Below are 21,441 nucleotides of genomic sequence, written 5' to 3' on the forward strand. Positions count from 1 at the left end.
TTCAGAATTTGTTGTCAATATGCAGAACAAAAAATCATGAATAATCTAACACAATGATCAGCTAAAACCTGATTTCTGGTGGATTACCTTAATTCTCTTGTCATAATCCCCATTGCAGATCTTTTTGAGGTCTATCTTGAAAGGCTTCCATGTAGGCTTTAATGTGTTCTTGATGACCTGCAAGAATAACAATAGCAACAATAATAATGATGATGGCAACAATGAGGATAACAATAGCAACAACAACAATAAAAAAAATAATAAGTATTTATATAGTGCAGTCAATCAAGAGGCCATTGCATCTTGTTTTTTTTTTACAAAACTATTTAGATTCGCATTTTGATAGTATGAGAAAGAATTACTCTTTCATTTTTACTTTTTTAAGAGACCAAATTACTAACATGGCTATTTACATATAATAGCACATTCCCTGGCAACTTATTGTTGGTTTTGGGGTGGCTGGTCAAAAAGGGTTTTTTGACTTACTGGTTGCAAAAGCATGAATAAGAACAAATGAGCATTATTAGACAAAGTGGCCCAAGACCAAGTGGCATTTCAACATATCCCATGATGCACTGCACTCTGTGAGGCAGCTCAAATACTTTGTAAACATTGCGAGTATTGACTTACGCTCAAACACTCTTTCCCTTTCTTCAACTGAATGCAAATCTGGGTCAAGAAGTACTACCATCGGCCGAGTTGCATAATTTTAACACATTTTCCCTCTCTGATAAAACAAGATAATCTGCATTAATCCCTTTCCCTTGAAACTTTTCCGCCCCTGTACACTGGAAAGATTGTGATGCTTTTGGAGAGAGAACAACAAATAGTATAAACGACACTGATAAAAATTATTTGAGAACTAATGCAGAATGTGTCATATTGTCTGGAATATCATGGAAATATATTCAATCAGAAGAGATAGAGTGACAGAGAAAAAGCAACACATATATATAAAGCGCTTAATATGAATGTTTCTAAGCGCTGCATACTTTTACAACCCGGCTATCCTGATCGGACGTTCAAGCATTCAAAGAATTCCGGGTACCCATTTACTACACCTGGGTGGAGCATGGCAAATGCAGATTAACGCCTTGCCAAATGACGCGCTGCAGTGAGATTTGAACCCTAGACCTTGTGATTCAAAGTTCGGAGTCTAATCGACTAAGCCACAACACCTCTACAAAGATACAAAGGGTGAGATGGAAAGAGATTGTTTAAGCAACACAGGAGGTGATAGAATTATCTAAGATTCTAATATAGCTAACCTAGAAAAGTAGCTAGATTATCAAGAAGTCAGAATTCAATAAAAGCCTCAGATGATATGCCATATTTGGGGGAAGGGGGGGCACTCAACTTATAACACAATACCTTTTTGGTACACCAAAGTTGAAAAATAGGGGGCTCTGGAACTAAACCTTGGTGTTAAAGTGGGGGTCTGAGTAACCAGTCTAGGATCAATGACTGATTAATGCAATGCTCTGAAATGAACCATATCAGAAAATGGGGGCCTCCAAAAGTAATTTTTAAAAGGATTCAAGTCAACATACTGACACACAAAGAGACTCACGTGTCATGCCCAAAACAATTCTTTTGGTCTGGCTAGCACTAGCTAGCTGCAAACTAAGTGCTCATATCGAAGCATGGCACAGGGAGCCTTTGTGGTCTGGCACGAAAAAATAGGAATTGTTATGGCTTTCTAAATTAATGATGCTCTTGAACATAAATTTAGGTTTAAAATGGGGGTTTCGACTCCGGCACGTATATTTACATACAATCTACTTAGTGTAACAAAGAGTGAAACATAATACTTTCAGTTGACTGATTTTCTGTACATGGTTTGACTTTAATTTACAATTATGTTGAATTGTTCTACTGATTTTACTTCTCATGTATTGTTACTGGGTTAAGATTTGTATTGAAAATGTATAAACAGTAATCCTGATAACCTTTCATTATCAATAACTACCAAAATGAGCCAACAAAATATGATGGCGTCAAGGAAGGTGTATGGGGCAAAATATTCTATAAATTCACAAGCGAGCAAGCAAAGCTAATTGTGTGATTGATTTTGATAATACATTTAGAAAACAATATCACATTTCATCATTTTCCTCCACATTACTCTTTCGTTTCCTTTGTCTCCATGGTCGTAAAAGTTTCTCTCTCTCTTTTTTTGGGGGAGGGTGTGTTGTGCCATAGACCCAAGCACCCCCCCATCTTTACAACAAGGTTAAGAATGATAGATAAACTCACCTCTGTAACATGGACTTTATGCCATTCATCTGGACTTTGACCAGCTTTATAGAATTCCAAGAATGGATCTGACTTCCCCATTACATCCTAATGATATAACACAAAAGGAAATAAAATGAATTTTAACATATTATGCAATTATGTATCTAAAAGTGAATGATAACAAAATAGCTACATGAATATATTATATCTTAATTATGTTTATTTCTTCAATATTTTTTTACTGTTAATCGCATTAAAACTGATATGGGAACAGGGCGTGATGCCCAAAGATATGGAATCAACTGCAACTACAAGAATCAAATGCATCTTAGCTCTCTATCCATTCATAAGCATGCATTTTAGAACTTGTGTTCAATTGTATCTCTTTGTACATCAGGGGCCTCTTTCATAAAGAGTTAGCGGCTAGGCAGCCAATCACAATCAAGGATTCCATGGTATTTGCAATAATTGCCAAGTTAGTTTTAAGTCGTTATGAAATGGGCAAGAGGAACAATGAATAATCATACTAAAACCCTGAATTTAATCTTGATCTAACAGTATGAGAAGGCAAATAGAATGGTAAAAAATCACTGAAATCAGAGGGAAAATCTAGAACATTAATACGCAAAGACCAAAAGTTGCTGCTGCATTTTGAATGTGGTCATAGAGAGACAATGAGATATATAAGAGGGTTGGAAAAAGACAGGACAATATAAAAAAAATGAGAGAGAGCTACATCATCTGCATTAGACAGAGACTAGTGATTGAAATTTCCCTCAGACTCTTGACATTGTGTTGATAACGTATTGGTGTTTATTTTTAGAAACTATCTTGAAATGGGGGCTCAGGTGGATGGAACCAGTAGAATTCCTCCAAGCGGAGGAGGAACAAAAATGAAAAGAAAGATGATGATGCGGGAAATGACGATTCGTTGTCGACAACCTGGAGAAATTACTAAGAGTCGAGCTCGGCAACCCTCGGCTGTCCTGTCGCCATTCAGTTTATAGGGGGAGTCTATAAAAAAGAGCCGGGGAGGAATGATAATCAAGGCAGCCCAAACCTGGAATGCGGAGGGTATGGAATCGATATGAAAAACCTGCGCCGGATCTTTTAGATGAATAGGTGTTAAGATATTTGTGGGTAATAAATGTCAGGGGCATTTTTAGCCCAAGAATGGCTGATATTCTGCGAGTTGGGGATGCTTCGTAGAAAGTTGGTATGAGTAAGTGCCTGAGTGGAGATGTTCACATGTATGACAAGCTACTGAGATGATAAATACAGCAATATATGGATGAACTATATCCTCTTCAATAGGCAAAGATGATTACAAGTCATTTGTTTAAGATTTTGAAGGGGTGTTACACGAACATATTTGCAATCGATTTCTGTTGTAATTTCACAATTCATGGATCAATTTCAGCTATAGCGAATCAGCTTTCACTTTTTGTTGGAGCAGATGATATCAACATTCAATTGAAAATATGCAATTTACTGTAAAACATGATTGATTTGAGAACTCCAAAAAGATTTGCAATTGGTCGAAAGTTCCTTGACACACCCCATTAAAGATGATGCTTATCTATAAGATAAAAAGATTTTATAAATATCTTCATTACAGCACACTCAATGACCTGATTGCTCAATATCCATGATAATGAATTAAATTGGTTTAGAATTACTCCAAAAGCCTACATCAATTTACATTTGAAATTGATTTAAATTAATATCAATTTCAATGTAAACTACAAACAAACATAAAATGACAAGAATAAACAGAGAATCATATATAACACTTTTTCATCCCGAAAAGAGTATAAGTTGAAATTCGAAACAACTCATTAAATGTACATCAATTTTGTGAAGTAGCACAACTACTTAAATTAAAACAAAACTCAAATCAAAACCAAAATGCTCTATCAAAACATTTTGTACTCTAATCCCAGGAGTAGATTAGGTTGATAATTTGGTCTCTTGATTTCTATTTGTTAGCTATTCATGAGATCTCTATACATTCATTAAATATTTATGATAGTCAATCATTCTTGAATATGAAATGAAGGCACCAGTTTCTATATATGAAAGGGAATGAAATCATTCAATAAGTGATCGAAACATGTGATCATCATTTTAAATCATGAAGTTCCTGCTCTTGTTTTTTTTTTACAAAATACAAATGATTCACTTCTCCCTCATGCCAGAATCAAAGGCAGAAGTGTGAGTGTGTATCTTGAACAATAATTGATGTGAAACTTTGCAGGCTTTGACTGTGTGATTGGATTAAAGCTTGACTGTGTGATTGGATTAAAGCTTGACTAGTTATGTTATGTCAAATGTGGAGCTTGAGCAATTAATGAAAATATTTTTAAACAGAATTTGAATTCAATTCTTTGAAATACTGGTAACCAATGAAGCTCTCTCGGGAGCAGTGTAGTTGAAATGAACTTTGCAAGAGCAAAATAAGCTACGCTACATATCAATCTTTTGTCTCCTTCATAAGAATGATTCAGTCTTAAATCAGACTTTCCCTTTAAGTCCATTTGGCTGTGGTTTCACGAGCCAAGACAGTTCTCCCCATCAGAAATTCATGAGCTTAAACAGGACTCTATCTTAAGCTTCAGCCATGCTGGCTGGACATTTTACACCAATTTACGCCACATAATTAGTTTGACTAAACTCCATCTAGCAATGTCACACTGGAGTGGGCTGATGACGTGTGGTCAGTCAATCATTCACCCCCCCCCCCGCGGTAAAAACCACCATCACCTTGAGACCAGGTCCGGTTTTGGTCTGCGCCGTGGCACGCACCGATGAAGGTGAGATATCCAGCAGTGGAAATAATGCGGTCGGCAAAGCGCAGCTAATCTGCTTAATGAGCAGCCCGCTATGGCTCTTTGACCTGAAGTTGCCCGCAGGACAACAACTTCTTCATCCTGATGAGAGATGTCGCAATGACGGCAAATATAGGTGAATGTGTGCATGTAAGAATAGGTTGACAAGGCTTCAGGGCATTGTGGGTAGGATGGAGGTCAAAGAGTGCACTTCCTTGTGGATGACACAACACAGATCTAAGCTAAAATAATTTGGGAAATGCTGCCACTCCAATTGCTCAATTATTTTATTGAATGTATTCATAAATTTGATATCATTTTTTGTATGTTCTTTCCATCGAATGGCTTGTCACTTTCTGTCACGATAAGAAGACAAGGTTCCTTTTTTTTTTTGTGGGGGGGAGTTTTCATGACTGCTATGGTATTCTTGTCACATTGAAGAACTAAATACCATTTTGCATTGAAAACCGAAGTTAAAATATAACAGCACTTAGTCAAATGAGTTCATATTCTATTTTAAAAATGGGAGATTTAGTTGCTCTTCTCAATTTCGGCTCAGATTAAAAGTGGTGTTCAATTTATCTCAACACTCCATAATTTAGGGATTATAGGTAATTCTCAAAACAGAGAGGGGGTATATGCTTCCCCTTGTGTCCCTTGCCTGGATCCGCCACTGGGCCGTAAGACGTGGGGTGGATACACTTTATAAGTGCTCTTCAGTGGGCTGTATATCTGTTCCATCCTCCCTTGCCCTTCCTCCCTTCTCGGAACTACACCATCCTGAGCCAAAACAGATTACCTCCTTTCCCCCTCTGGCGATATACATGTAAACCTCAGTAGTAAACACTATAGTAGCTTGAACCTATCTTGTCTCCACTCAGTTTTGGTAGTATTTTGCTGAATGGTTTAGATAGCTTTTGTTATAGAGATCATTTGTTTTTTCTCTAGTGTTTTGCTGAATAGTTTAGCTATCTTTTGTTATAGATATCATTTGAATCTTTCTCATAATCACATTATCTGAGAAGATTCTAGTCCAAGAAAATATAATTTTCATTCTTGGTGGGGCTCCCTTTCATAACCTACTGTGTATATCTGCAACATTGGTTAAGATTCAACATTACAGTGAGTAGGGATTTTCTAGGGTATTTTTTTTACCAATTCCATGGTGAATTTTTTTCCCCCTCGACCATTCTAACAAACCTCTTTATCTGAAGCAGGGGGGGGGGGGGAGGGTGGCAGGGATTGTCAGAAATATCAACCCAGCCAGGGTGCATTTAGATTTCTATATACTTCTCAAATCTGAATGAGTGTATAAACCAAATTCTCCAATTACACCACTACACTGTGCAATAAAACAGTAGGAGTTTCACTAAACCAATCCCATAATGACTCAATAGGGGGATTCACGGGTTTAGCATTGTGTCATTAAACTGCTTTCATGCTAGATTAGTTCTCATTTTAATAGTCTCATATCACATCAATTTAATGCCGCTCCATAGTAACTTCTCTCATTAGCGACTACAATCATGATTCTCTGGGTTAGAGGCAGTTTAAGGATAAGAATTGATTTGTTAATATACAATGTGTGGCTGTATACAAGGTATGTCTAAGTTAAGAACCTAGTGGTGATCTGTATACAGACATGTGTCTATCTGGTTTTGATTATTCCTCCTTTTACAAGTGAGCTAGTCCCCTTCAGTGACGATTTTCAGTTCTACTGAAAATAAACAAAAATACTGATGAAACTGTAGCAAGCATCATTTAAGAAATGTTTTTTGGTGCACAGATAAATATGATGAAATAATTAGGGCCCTGTAATGTAATATATACAATTAATAGTTTAATTAAGCACAACTGGAAGTCTATGTGCAAAGTGATACAAGCAAACATATCTCTAGGCTACATCCCCTCCTATAACGTTAGTTGGAAATTTTTTTTTTTAAATTCTAATATGCAAAGTTTAGTGATCAGAAATGTGTTGATATTAACTGATTTTAAACTTAAGCTTGGAAAATGGCAAAAATAATTTTGAAATCAATCTACCAATATGTGAATATCCCTCTGTAAGGGCTGGGGGGGGGGACTGACATATATGACTGAGCTAATTGACAGTCATCTAAACCACCGTATTATTCTGTTTGGAATAAAAATATTGATTTTGAGGTTTTTGCTGAAAATCGAACCGGAAGTCCTATTCTACATGTATCTGTGTCTGAAATTCCAAAATCTAATTTTTTTTAGTGTCAAAGATACAAAATGTACTTTTCCAATCGATGAAATGTAATTACATGTACTACAGCAAAGCCATACATCTGCACACAATCACTGCATGCATTGTTCACCAAACTGTTGTATCTAGTGATTCAATGATTTGGTGAGGGATTGCACTATAATGCCTTACCTTTTTGTCGAGATTATGAGCTCTGAATGACAAAATAAGTGCATCGTTGATGTCTGCTATCTCCTCTGCATCTATCTGTTAAAAGAGAAAAAAATCGTTATTTTTAAATAATCAAATAATTGATAGTAATAAATTGACTAGATGAAATTAGAACAACCCAAGTCCATGATCATTTTGAGGAAATCAAGAAAAACAAAATTATTTTTGTGGATGTCCAACAAGGACTTTAGTTAGTTTTTCATTCAATTTTGGTATTTTTTTTGACGAATTCTGGGATAAACATTACACAAGATGGGGTCAAATATAGGTAACAATATCTCATATTAATCTCTCTTTGGAAAAAAAAGATGGACAATGGCCATTCACCATCATTCAAAACATTCACTTGATTTCAACTGGCTTTTAAACAACATTACCATAGCAAACAGAATTGGTAACCTTTATTTAAGTTACCATCAAGTAAGTTATACAAAATATGAATAAATGCTAATGGATTGGCAAATAGAGACAGATCCAGAATTTAATGAGGGAGCAAAGTAGTAAGTGGGTAGATTTTGCACAATTAAACCACCAAAGGAAAAAAAGCATCTATAGGCGCATTTGGGCTGAATGTGGAAGTGGGTGTGTGTGTTGGGGGAGGGGGGGGGTGCACATACCCCAAGTGCTGCCCCACCCCAGGTTCAAACATGCAGGGATTGCACCAACCTATTGAAGGTAGTGGCATAGTAAACATAAATAATCTTAATTTATCAAATCTTTCAACCTGCAGTCTGTCAAAATATGTTGACCAAAAATGTATAATTGAGAATGATATGTACAAGTGTACACATAAAGTTTAATCATGAAATGGTTAAATCATTGTGAATTGCTGTTTCAGAGACAAAACTGTCATCTACATTAGATATGAATGTGCTGTACTCAACCAAAACATATCACCAAGCTGACATAAGTGCATTAGGACTTATGCACACGACAACTCATATTCCTGTTGGTCAGAAAGAAGGACTTGAATCCTTTATGCACTGTATATTTCGTGTAGTGCACATTTGTGCTAAGTAATGCCCTCAAATGCCACCACACAGAAATTGAAAAAATCACAGGACAAGCACAACCTACTGCCCTTCTGACAGCCAGATAATGATTACAACTGCAATACAAATTTTAATGAAAAGTAACACAACATAATCTCAAACAACATAATGGAGAATAAGAAATACTTTGTTGATAAACCAATGGTATATCAAAGGTGAGTTTGCTTCTGAGGAGATCAGTTCTACGGAGAATGTCCTACAATAGACCAATGTGCTTTATAAAACAGAGTATACCTTATCAGAAAACAGTTGAAAATATGTGAAAACTAGTACTAGATTAAATGACCATTCCATTTTGTAAAAAACAGGAAATTGTGAAGGCATACTGGATATCATTTTCTTCCTTGGCACAATACAGTGGTGTGTATGTCTTGCAATATCAATAGTATTAAATCTACCCTGTATTATGAAACCACATGATCAGAATATTGCATCCTGGGTAAGAAACAAGTAACTGTTCTTTGGGTAATTTGGGAGTAAAGCTGATGCTCTTTAAAATCGCAGTTGCACTCTAGCTTCAAGTCAATTAACTAAACCTTTTTCTTTATGTTATCACACCAAGCTTAACATTTTAACAATGAGAGGGAAGGTTCCCTGGATTATTCTAAATGCTAATATGATATATGGGCATGTTCAGTCTATTTCCCTCAGCTTGAATAACAAAAATGAGTCTCAAATAAGAATGTACAATGTTGCCAGTTACACACTGGAAGAAAAACGAAGATGAAAAACGGTACATCCTGCAGCAGATGTATTTTCATTTCATTTAAGATGAAAAGGGAATGTGACTGGATGCACACCAAAAGAATAGCTTTCCTAGGTGACCTTGAGGCCCAGTCAAGCAATATAGGACTTTGACATCTGAACTGATAACCAGAGTCACATCTTCCAAGCCCCCCCCCCATTCACCGCCCTACCCCTTGACACTGTTGACCAAGCAAGGAAGGTAGGCTTTGCAGTCCTGTGTACCTAGCCACTTAGCCATCCAAATCTGACGTCGACACCTGATCAAGACTTTGATGACGTTTCACGATATTTCCTTTCTATCTCTCTCTTCTTTCTCTTTCCTCCTCTCTCCCTCTGTCTATTTATTGCCTACATATTGGACAGCTTGCATAGACGTCATAACGCCAGTGTATTTTCTGATCGTTATTTGGGAATGAATACTATGCACCGTGTCGCGAGGGATAATGCCGCCTTTGTGCCGTGCCTCGGCGAATCGTCATTTATAGCCATCAAGTGGGGACACCCGATACCCGATTCTTTGATTAAAGCCGATGATTGTACAGCACTTGGAGTCAACGTTTTGGCTGGCACAGATTAAGAGCTGAACTCTCGACTATGACATGTAATAGATTGATCAATGGGCATGAGGCCTGTAGGTATGGGGCGACTTTCCTTTCATCCATTGCAATCTAAATATCAATGAAGTGATGCATGTTCAGCTCAGATTCCTCAATTTCAATTTAAAAACAAAAGACATGGCTTTTCAAAGGACCATTCAGTTATTCTCCATATTTCATGAATGAATTAGAACAATGCATATGGGGAGGATTTTACAAAGCACCGTGTCAATAACTTTCATGACAGATATGCTCTTGGCTTACTAGATAAAGGATTTCAGTAAATTTTCACAGTTGCAAGTGAAATTCATTGGCAAGAGGTTTCATGGAATTCACCCTGAGCCTCGAACCAAATCTCTTATTATCTTAAAACTTGTGTATATGTAGAAGTTGGGGACCATAATAAGAACTATAACTCTTATTTTTGAAAATAGCTACGCAAATCTAATAAATTGTTATCCAAGCAAGCCCTTCATGATAGCTTGTCATTACCCTTTTCTATTTTAAAATGTTCAGCGCCATGCTACAAAGAGGATGCTATTTTCAAAGTCATTTTTAAAGTATCACTCAGCGAAAGATTGAACCCACGACCTCTTGCTCATGACGCAGTTCCTACCTGATGGAGCCAACATGCTGGTACCTACAGAAAGGTTTTAAATCCTTTCCTGGCTAAAGATCTCTTGTTAAAGGGAAACTTCAGGCTGAAAAATATATTGCAATGAGCAAAACAACTAAGCAAAATGTCATCTAAAGAAGTTTAGCAAACAAATTTATGGCATTTTTTCAGGCTTTGCATTATGTTGTACAGCATGTCCCCCAAAAAATGTCCCTCTGACATAGGGCTGAATTAATTCTAAAATGTGGTAGTATTCCCAAATAAATGTTCAAGAATAAAAAGTTCATTTTATGATCTAACTTCTATGAAAATGTCATTGGTTGCGCTTCAGCAGTTTCGAATACACACTCTGTTACATAACAGTGGTGCATTTTAGCCCATTCCAAGTTTGCAGCATTGATGCATTTCTGCATTGCCTATGGCATATTGGTATTAAAGCCATTTTCACATCAAGGATCTGAGCAGGGACATTAAGCTAATCATATTTAGACTCATCAAATCATAAGCTTGGGCATGTTCAGGAGGACAAGAAACAGAAAAAAATTAAATTTGTTTGATGATTGATAAGGGGAATCAGTGCACCAACTTTGAAAGAAAATGTGAATGATGGATGAGTAAACAAAGCTGAAAAAGAAAGGGGAATCCACAAGCTAATCACCCTTTGCGAAAAGGAACTTTACCAGAGAAAAGTTTGACCTTTTTTCTTTTAAAAAGTTAGTACTGAATAAACGTACCACAGTAGTTTATTAAATAAAAAAAGTAATGAATACACAAATGCAGTATTAGGCATGAAACAGACATGACCCGTTGTCTTAATCATTGTGCATCTCCTGTTATCAAACATGAAATTAACTGTCAAATATTGTTTTTGCCCTTCTGAACATGCTCAAGGTTATGATTTGATGAGCCTGGTTAGATCAAGATTTCCCAGGTCAGATCAGGGAATTTGATGGTCATAATGTTCAAAGGGGGTAGATAATGCTGGAAAAAAGTGCAGAACACACAGCAGTGCTGCATGCATGCAAACTTGGAATGGGCTGAAAAGCACCACTGTTACATAATAGACTGTGTATTCAAAACCACTGAAGTGAGACCAATGAAATTTTTTACAGATATTAGAACATGAAATGAGCTTCGTAGATCCATGTTTCAACAACATCAGCTCTCCCCTATAAATATGTACTTTCTTCCACCTTTTTTTGCCTAAAATCCTTCCAACAACACTCACATGGACTTAGAAATGCACTAATTCAGGGGAAGATGTCATGAAACAAATAATCAAGAGATTTTCACTGACAACTGTTATAAGCTACCAAATCCTTGTTTCTGATTGGCAGAGAAGAATTTATTCAAGGAAAGTCACTGATTATTTGATTCATGAACACTTCCCAGATCAAAGTGATTGTTTAGCTCATCACGCACAGACATTCTTTCATGTGTTTTTTCTCAAGACCTCATAATTTCAAATGTAATGCAAGTCAAATATATGAAGACATGACTTGGTACAGTGCAATGAACTTGAGCGATGCAATTTGGTTGCTTTCAAAAAGGGTGATGCCAATTAGCCTGTTTCCTCTAATACTGTTTATCTCAACACCTTTGCAAGGCAAATATATGCGATAACTCCATGAAAGGGCAGTGACATGGTGTCTTGTGCAGAATAGAGAAGGATCTCTTACACTTTTTACTTTGGGCCTTTCTTGATCTATAGAAACCCTTTGGTGTTTCTGTTAAACAAGTACATGTGTTTATTGGCTTTTTCTTGCTGTTTGCTTGTGCAAAATGGATTTTCAACAATTCATGAAAATTATGTAGTTGAGGTCTTATTTTACATGTTTTTATTCTTCAAAGTAGTAACAGCATTATTTGTTTTCTTCAAATGCTGGAATTTTATTCATTTTTCATAGCCAAATAAAAACAGATAATTCTGTGTCAAGAATTAATAAACAGTTGCATTAAACCAACAACCTTCTTAAAGGGGAATGAAACCTTTGGAATAAGAAGGCTTGTATCGAAACAGAAAAATCAAAGAATAAGAACAAAGAAAGATTGAGAAAAATCGGACAAATAATGAGAAAGTTATGAGCATTTGAATATTGCAATCACTAATGCTATGGAGATCCTCCTATTGGCAATACGACAAGGATGTGTGATGTCACATGTGAACAACTTTTCCTTTGATGGACTATAAAATACCCTCAAAATGTCTCTTTCTGCTTTTTCTTGTGGTGATACAAACTCTTTATTCATGATGTATTCTTTAAGAATCTGTATTACATGCCCTCCTATATAGAAAGAACACATGATCTACTGATAGATGTGAGAAAAGAGGAAATTTAAGTGAAATATATACTAAAGTAATGGGGAGAGTTGTTCACATGTGACATCACGCATCTTTGTCGCATTGCCAATTTGAGGATCTCCATAGCATTACTGATAGCAATATTCAAATGCTCATAACTTTCTCATTATTTGTCCGATTTTTCTCAAACTTTCATTGATCTGTTTCTGTGATTTTTCTGTTTTCACACAAGCTATCTTATTCCAAAGATTTCATTCTCCTTTAAAGACAAACAAATCAACCAATGTCCTTGTTTTAAAGGCACACTGCATGTAGAGGGCCTGCAATGAATAAATATCTCCTTGTCATGACAACGCTGGACTTGAATAGTAATAACCATCATGGATTAAAGTAGAAATCTTGCATCATTCCTGGCAAATGTCAACCATGCAGAACCACAGATCAACCCACATTCTTGATCCATATTCAATATTTTGTCAGACTCTGCTTGTCTGGCATGGTATTTACTGACTAAATAACATGGTCCGAAAATGAGGAAGAAGCCCTCGCAATACCCATTGAAAACGCGGGGCTTTTACTCCAGGAAACCGTCTCCTTCTCCGCTCCTTCTTCCATGCAAGAATGCTTGAGGATTACATCAGATTCCTCTCTGCATCGTGCATCATCTCTGAAGCTAAAACATAGGCCCTGTTTCATACAGAATTTTTATAATAACAAATGCACAACAAATTTACTGTAAGCCAATCAGATTGAAGGATTTCAGTAGCTTTTAACTTTTATTGTAAATATACTATGTTTTATGAAATGGACCCCAGTTTTAAAGAAAAACCATGATTAGGCTTGTGTAATCATATCGGACTGTCGCGTCGGGTTAGGGCAATCTCATATGCATACCCAACCATTCTAACCATTCAAACTATAACACGATGTCATGGCAAAAGCTAACCATTAAACAGGCATTCATTTTTTTCTTCAAATCTTCAAGGGAGCATTTTGCTGGCAAAAAGGGCGTTCGCCCTGGAAAGTAGCTTTTGAGAGAATCATCTGAAGCGGGTGCTTGTGCCCTTTCACAATGCATGATTTCATCATTAATGAAAGAACTATATCATACAGCACTGAAAACCAACAAATTATTTTTCAATTGAAAATGGAGCTAACACCAACCGTGCGACGATTTCATGAAATAAATATTCCTGTTATAAGATAATAAAAAATCCTTGTATTTGATTGGCTCAGAACTAATCAGTCAGTGAATTTAATTGACATGATGAATCATGAAACAATCCCCAGGAGATAGATAAATCTTTGCTGTCAAAAAATATACTTGAGTATTCAAGATCTATTGTTTCTGAAATTAACAAGCATGACACTATTTCTCAATCTATCTTAATAAATTATTTCTTATTCTGTCTGAATATACTTTGCACTACAAATGTTTAATGACAACAGTAATGGTAATCAATATCTGAATAGTTTAGCTGATGCGATTAGGATGGTTCCCGTCAAGGAAGTAAATATCGGGTCTCCAAATAGCTTCTTGTCCTTATCAAAACAGCCATGATGTCATCATTCCAATCGAAGTTTGGCACTTAGACGAAAACTGAGAGGTAGAGAAGGAAAAAACTATTTTTGCCTAGAGGAGAAAATGATTGGGTAATACAATATTTGTAGCATTGCGCTGTCTTGTTGTTAGACCTGCTTAACAGCACGGTTCGTTTACAGAAGTACGCCCACCCATTAATGTCAAGCCAATTAAGGCGAAAGGTAATACTGGAGGTGAAATATTTGATTTTCATGTTAAATCTATGTAACTTCGGGCCTGCACAAACTAATTTGGGATATGAAATGAAAATGGAAATGGGCAGATAAGAAAAGGGACAATTGTATTATTCAGTTTAAAGTTTTTAAGTGAATTTTTGGAAAGCAAACTTTGTCAAATAATGGATGGATAATAATTGCAACATGGGTTGGAAATGCACATGTAGAAGGGGGAATAAAGGTTGAGAAATAACAAAGATGGGATAAGATACACCTGTATGCATTTTTTCACCCTGGGTGGTGAAAAAATGGAAGCAAATTCTGTTCTTAATCTAAGCAAAACAAACTTTTGATGGAAGAAAATGATTTTTTAGCACACATGCAATGATAAACATCAGAAGACCTCAGCCTAAAGAAAGGATAGCCAATCAATCTAAAGACCCATACTGACAAGGAAAGCATGTATCCTATATATCTTGAAGACTACCCATTGAAATTTATATATCCATTTTATCTGGCTAAAGTTTAGAAAAATCTGTGCTTTCTGCTTCCCCTCTATTTTGAAATCCTGGATCCGCCAGTGTGTTGTATGCATGCATGTGGACACTATAAACTACATCTCTGCTGATCAGCATCTATACGACATGACACAATAAATCCTCGCAAACATTCTCCAAATAGTCTGCACTGCATGTGGGCGCAATATACTTCCTACTCGGTATCTTCATCATGTATAAGTCAATAACATCCTCAGACAAGCTTTTATGTCACTTATATGATTCAAAATTCAATATACCAGATAGTATGGGTGAAATGAATGCATGTCCGTCTTTCTGACATCCTTTTCCCCCAAAAAATTGATTATTAATTGTTTGAGCATCAAAAAGATACATATTAAGAAATTTGGGGAAGTTAATGTTCAGCAGAGCTACCAAGTCTCACGCATTATGCGTGAGACTCAAGCATTTTGGACTCTTGTTCATCCCCTAAAATCTCTGTCTCACGCAATTATCACAGCCTATCTCCATATACATTATACACAATGTCTGTGATCTCACTCAGATTCACAGAAAATCTCACGCATAGCTCGTCTTTGAACTTGGCATCTCTGGTTCAGGGTAATTTTTTTTTTACAAATGTAAGTTCTACATTATACAAAATCATTATATAAATACACTTAGAGCTAAAGCAAAGTAAATAATATTCTAGTACTTCCGAGAGAGAACAAGGGAAAAGGTCAATTGCATTTTGTGGATCTGAAATGCTTTGTGTTACAGGCCCCTGATGACAGATAAGATTTTTAGTGAAATGTGTATCAAAGTAAAGGGAAGTTGTAAATGTGAGACATCACATATCTTGATTGCATTGCTAACTGGAGGATCTAAATCGCATTAGTGATCTTAATATTCAATGTTCATAACTTTCTTATTATTCATTTAATCTTTTTAAAAGTTCTGATCTGTTTCTTTTTCTCTTTTTCATTAATTCATCTGGTTTCAAGGGATTCATTCACCCAAACAAACGAAGGAAATTCTATTGTCATCATTTAGATTAACTTCATTTATACACACCTCACTTAAAAACAAATAAACGCAGCAATTACTTACTAGAATGGTTCCTTTGCCTGCTTGTTTGCCACTTTTCGTTTGCAGGTTTCTCTCACTTTTCTTGGCTGACACCACCTGTAAATAATCACCGATTAAAAGAGAAAGAAGTTATAAACAACGGCTTCAATCATGTGGATTGCCTATAATGAGGTAGCCTAATTATCTGGCACCTATTATCTTCACTTGGTTTACAAGAGTTGATTTAGTTCTCAGATAGTCTAATACCACATTGGCTAGACCAAATATGGTCTACCATCAATTTTGTCCAACTGCCATTGGTTTACACTTAATTTAGTTCTTATTCAGTCTTATGGCCTGCTGGTCTAATTTGCACCTAATCTTCTCATAGTCTTTACACTGTCAAATGAAAATTTAATTCATAAACAGTTCATCAAACCATAAAGACTAAATGGTGGTAGACAGTAGTATACCAAGGATTTTCCAGAGGGGGGGGGAGGCAAATTCGTCCGCTAAAATATTTGACAAGCCCCCCCCCCAGAAAAAAATTGACAAGCAAAAAAAAAGGTCTTCAAGTGGCTCGTCAGGGATCAGTTATGACTCATCAGGGAGGGGGCATTCCCCCGCCCCAATAGGTACGCTAATGGTGGTAGACCATGACTTGGGATAACAATCAATGTGGGAGGGGTGTGGTGAAAGTTCTTGAAAAGATGTATAAAACATTTTACCCAATCTACTGTAGGCAACATTGAGTTATGAGGGGTGGGGCGGCATTTCTGGGAAAGCTAACTATCTCTCTACCCACTTAAGATAGCATTAAATATTTTCGGGTGGGGTGAAAAGTTCTTGGAAAGAAAAATGATCAATATTACTCTATTAACTGAAGATATCATTCAATAAGGGAGGGGTGGGGGTACGGTGTCAGAAAGATATACAATGTAGAAAGGGTGGGTGAAGTAATTTGAAAGAATCATCAACAATATTTCCCTACCTATGAAGATAGAATTTAATGAAGGAGGGGTGAGGTGAAAATTCTAAGGAAAGATAAATTGACACTATATCTACTGAAGACAACATTCAATAAGGGAGGGGGGTGGGTGAAAGTTCTTGGAAAGATATAAAATATAGCAGGGGTGGTGTGAAGTAATTCAAAAGAATTATCAACAATATTTCCTTATCTAATGAAGATAGCATTCAATAAGGGTGAGGTACAGTGACAGTTCTTGGAAAGACATTCAATGTAGCAGGGGTGGGGTGAAGTAATTCAAAAGAATTATCAACAATATTTTCCTATCTAATGAAGATAGCATTCAAGAAGGGGGGGGTGTAATCAAATGATAATAACATTAAAAGAGCAAAGGGATGGGTGACAGTTTTTGGAAAGATAAACTTTCACTATATCCTTATCTACTGAAGACAACATTTAATAAAGCAGGGGCGGTGTGACAGTTCTTGGAAAGATATACAATGCAGCAGGGGTGGGGTGAAGTAATTCAAAAGAATTATCAACAATATTTCCCTATCTAATGAAGATAGCATTCAATAAAGGAGGGGTGGTGTAAAAAATCTCAGAAGTATTTACAATAGTTCCCGATCAACTGATGATGACATTCAATGAGGGGTGGGGTGAAAGTTCTTGGGAAAAAAATAACACCTTACCTAATAAAGATAGCATTCTATGAGGGAGGAATGAGGTGACAGTTCTTGGAAAAAATATACTAAAACTATTTCCATATCTACTGAAGATAACATTCCATAGCAGGACATTAACACTTTTTCCATATCTACTGAAGATAGCATTCATTGAGTGAGGAATAAGGTGACAGTTCCTGGAAAAATTTACTTAAACTATTTCCATATCTACTGAAGATATCAGTCAATGGAGGAAGGGTGCTGTGATAGTTCTTAGAAAGAAATATTGTCCCGAATTTACGGAAGTGGTTTTGAGAACCATCAGTTGAACCCATGGTTTATGCAGATTTCCTGGGTTCATTACAGTTGATTTACCAAGTATATTATAGTATGACCAATGCTGATGCATGGTGCACCAAATTGATGCCTGTTGACCATTTTGAATTAAAGAGTCCATTCCTTAAAACAGTGGACTCATGAATAAAATAGCATGCTTTACCATGGCAACAGGCATCAATTTGGCACATTGTGACGAAAGTGTGTATTAGCATTGGATATATTGTTATTGTACATGCAATAAATTAAGGAAATCTGCATAAACCACTGACTTTGTGAATTCCGGCCATTCACTCCCTTAACTTCTGAGGATAACATTCAGTGAGGGGAGGGGTGGGTGAGGTCTTGGCAAACTACAAAACCTCTATATCCATATCTTCCAAAGATAACATTTCATGAGGGAGGGGTGGGTGATAGTTCTTGGGATAACAATCAAAGAGAGGTGAGATCTTGGAACGATATGCAATCATTTGAATCCATTGATAGCAACATTTAATGAGTGTGTGTTGGGGATACAACTGTTGGAAAGTTTAGCACTTTATCCTCATCTACTGAAGATAAAAATCAATGAGGGTTGGGTTGGGTTGGGGAGAAAGTTTTTTAAAAGAATTGCTGACACTTTGCCCCTATCTACTGAAGATACCAATCAATGGGGGAGGAGTGAGGTGGAAATTATGGGAAAGATATACAGTAAAACCTGTCTTAGTGGCCACCTGTCTAGAGTTACTATTCTTTAGTGGACATCTCAATTGTCTCTCCCCATTTAAAGAAACATATAATAGAACTTGTCTATAAAAGTCCGGGGGGGGGGTTCACAAAGATTTAAGTATGACTTAAATTTTTCTTAGATGCCGTCGCGACATAATATGAAACATGCAATCTTATTGATCAATACGCAGTAGTGGGTGTCCTATTCGCAAGATCTGACCAATGCGATCATGCCTTTTATACCGGGCACAACTAGATAGTCAAGTGTGACCCCAATCATACTTAAATCTTTGTGAAACATCCCCCACCCCAGTCTCCAGTGGTCAGTTTGTCTGTTTCCCTTGAGTGGCCTCAATAAAAAGGCTTAACTGTACTCACATATTTCCATCTATACTAAAGATAGAACCACATGAGAATGAGGTGGGTGAGAGTTCTTGGAAAGTCATACTAACACTATATCCATATCTACTGAAGATAACATTCAATGATTATGGAGTGGGATGACAGCTCCTAGAAAGATTAATAGTCAAATCTGTCTTAGTGGCCACTTATCAACAGAGAACAGTGTCTTTAATTGAAAGACCTGAATTGTCTCCACACTGGAATGGGCACGTATTATATAACCGGTCTATAATGCAGGTGCGTTGTGATCTAGTAGTTCTGACTCTTGACTTTCAAACAGAGGGTCGTAGGTTCGAATCCTAACCATGGCGTGTTTTCCTTCAGCAAGAAATTTATCCGCACTGTGCTGCACTCGACCCAGGTGAGGTGAATGGGTACCTGGCAGGATTGATTCCTTGCATGCACTGAGTGCCGGTGATGGTAGCTCGAGCTAAAGCCGGGGTGATAATAGCAGCGCTTTGTATCCTCAGGCAAAAGGCGCTTTATAAATACAGCTAATATTATGTATCTGAGTAAAGAAATAAATAATCTGTTGTCTCACGATGCGGCAAACTGAAATTGCGACGTTTCGACTGCTCCTGCTAGTCTTCGTCAGGCAATGAAGTGGACACTCGCTGCGCGCGCCTTTTATACCGTAGGCTACGGGCCGTCGGTGCCGGAACCGCCGTGGTGTGATTGGTCGGCGCAACCGACCAATCAGAAGCCGCGGACGGTGCGATCGCCGTGGGGCTTGCGGACGTCGGGGAAAACCCGTCGGCTGCAGTCGGCGTAGAAAGCGGGCAATTTGCGGACGTCGAGGAGTGAACCGCGGTAGCTGTGCAAAAACTAATGGGGTTGGATGCGGACGTCGGAGGGCGGTCAACCGGTGAACTACGGGCGGTCGTAGGGGGCGCATGTCGGCGAATGGTCGGAAGCCATTCTTCAGGGATGTCAATGCCGTTATCCCTGTTCACATTATTGGGATGAAGACGAATTTGGATAGCCTCTTTAACACGCCGTGTGTACCAGTGCTTATCCCGCGCTATACAGCTTACCTCGTCCCAATTGGGAGGGTGATCTGCATTCCAAGCATGCTCTGCGACTGCCGAACTATCTATGCGTCGGTGCTTGACATCTCTGCGATGTTCTAGCATTCGCTCGTTAACGGGTCTGCCCGTTTCCCCGATGTAAACCTTGTCACAAGCCCCACATGGTATCTTGTAAACAACGCCATCGAGTCTGCCGGGCAGCGCGGGGTCTTTGGGGCGCACTAACTGTTTACGGATAGTAGTGTCGGACTTGAAAACCGCGCGTATGCTGTACTTCTCTAAGTGCCGGCGTAGTTGGCGGGAAATAGAATCGACAAACGGAAGTACGACGGTAGACTTGCAGCGCACAATGTCTTCTTCAGCGACGTTCTTTCTCTTAGTTACACGGTTGAGAAAGGAGCGCGGGTAACCATTGGAAACGAGTGCAGAAGCAATGCGTTGCTTCTCAGCGGCGGTGCATTGTGGTTTCGATACAATGCGTGATGCTCGGTCATAAAGGCATTTGACTACCCCGCGTTTGACGGACTGGGGGTGATGCGAATCGTACGCTAAATATTGATCTGTATGCGTAGGCTTTCTGTACACTGTAGTGGTGAGGCGGCCCTCATCATCCCGGTGTACAAGAGTGTCAAGGAAGGCAATGCGGTTATTGTCTTCTCTCTCCATAGTGAAACGGATAGACGGTTGCTGCGCGTTCACGTAATTCAATAGGCAATCGGTTGTAGACCTGTCGGTAACAATGAAAGTATCATCAACATAGCGCTTCCAAATTCTCGGACTGAATTCGGGTGGGCAAGCGTGAAGCGCATCCTCCTCAAAGGATTCCATGTAAAGGTTAGCAATAACAGCAGAAACAGGGCTGCCCATGGCCGCGCCTTCTTGCTGTTCATAGAAGCGTCCATCGTACATGAAATACGTAGACTTCAACACGAAACGAAGAAGTTCAGTGACCTGGGTAGGAGAAAGATCGGTACGGTCGGGTAAGCTAGCGTCGGCCTCCAGGCGCTGGAGGGCGACATCACATGCTGCTTCAACGGGTACATTGGTAAACAAAGATACCACGTCGAAAGAGACCATGACTTCATGCTCAAGTACGGTCTGATTGCGCAAGAAATCCACAAAAGAAGCGGAGTTACGGACGGCATGTTGATTATTACCAACAAGCGGCGCGAGTATGTCGGCTAGTAATTTAG

General features: G+C 37.9%; 1 protein-coding gene across 2 annotated transcripts in view; it reads right to left on the bottom strand.

The window, feature by feature from the left end:
* Positions 1-21,441, bottom strand: part of LOC121407080 (copine-3-like) — a 65,748-nt gene that overhangs the window by 28,550 nt on the left and 15,757 nt on the right. For both annotated transcript variants that reach the window (XM_041598003.1, XM_041598004.1), the window contains exons 3-6: positions 16,185-16,259; positions 7,468-7,542; positions 2,257-2,343; positions 88-177 (exon numbers count right to left, since the gene is read on the bottom strand). In XM_041598003.1, coding sequence (XP_041453937.1) covers positions 88-177; positions 2,257-2,343; positions 7,468-7,542; positions 16,185-16,259 — 327 coding nt within the window. The remainder of the gene's footprint in view (positions 1-87; positions 178-2,256; positions 2,344-7,467; positions 7,543-16,184; positions 16,260-21,441) is intronic.

The sequence above is a fragment of the Lytechinus variegatus genome, chromosome 2 (genome assembly GCF_018143015.1).
Source record: "Lytechinus variegatus isolate NC3 chromosome 2, Lvar_3.0, whole genome shotgun sequence".
In the NCBI taxonomy this organism is placed as follows: domain Eukaryota; kingdom Metazoa; phylum Echinodermata; class Echinoidea; order Temnopleuroida; family Toxopneustidae; genus Lytechinus; species Lytechinus variegatus.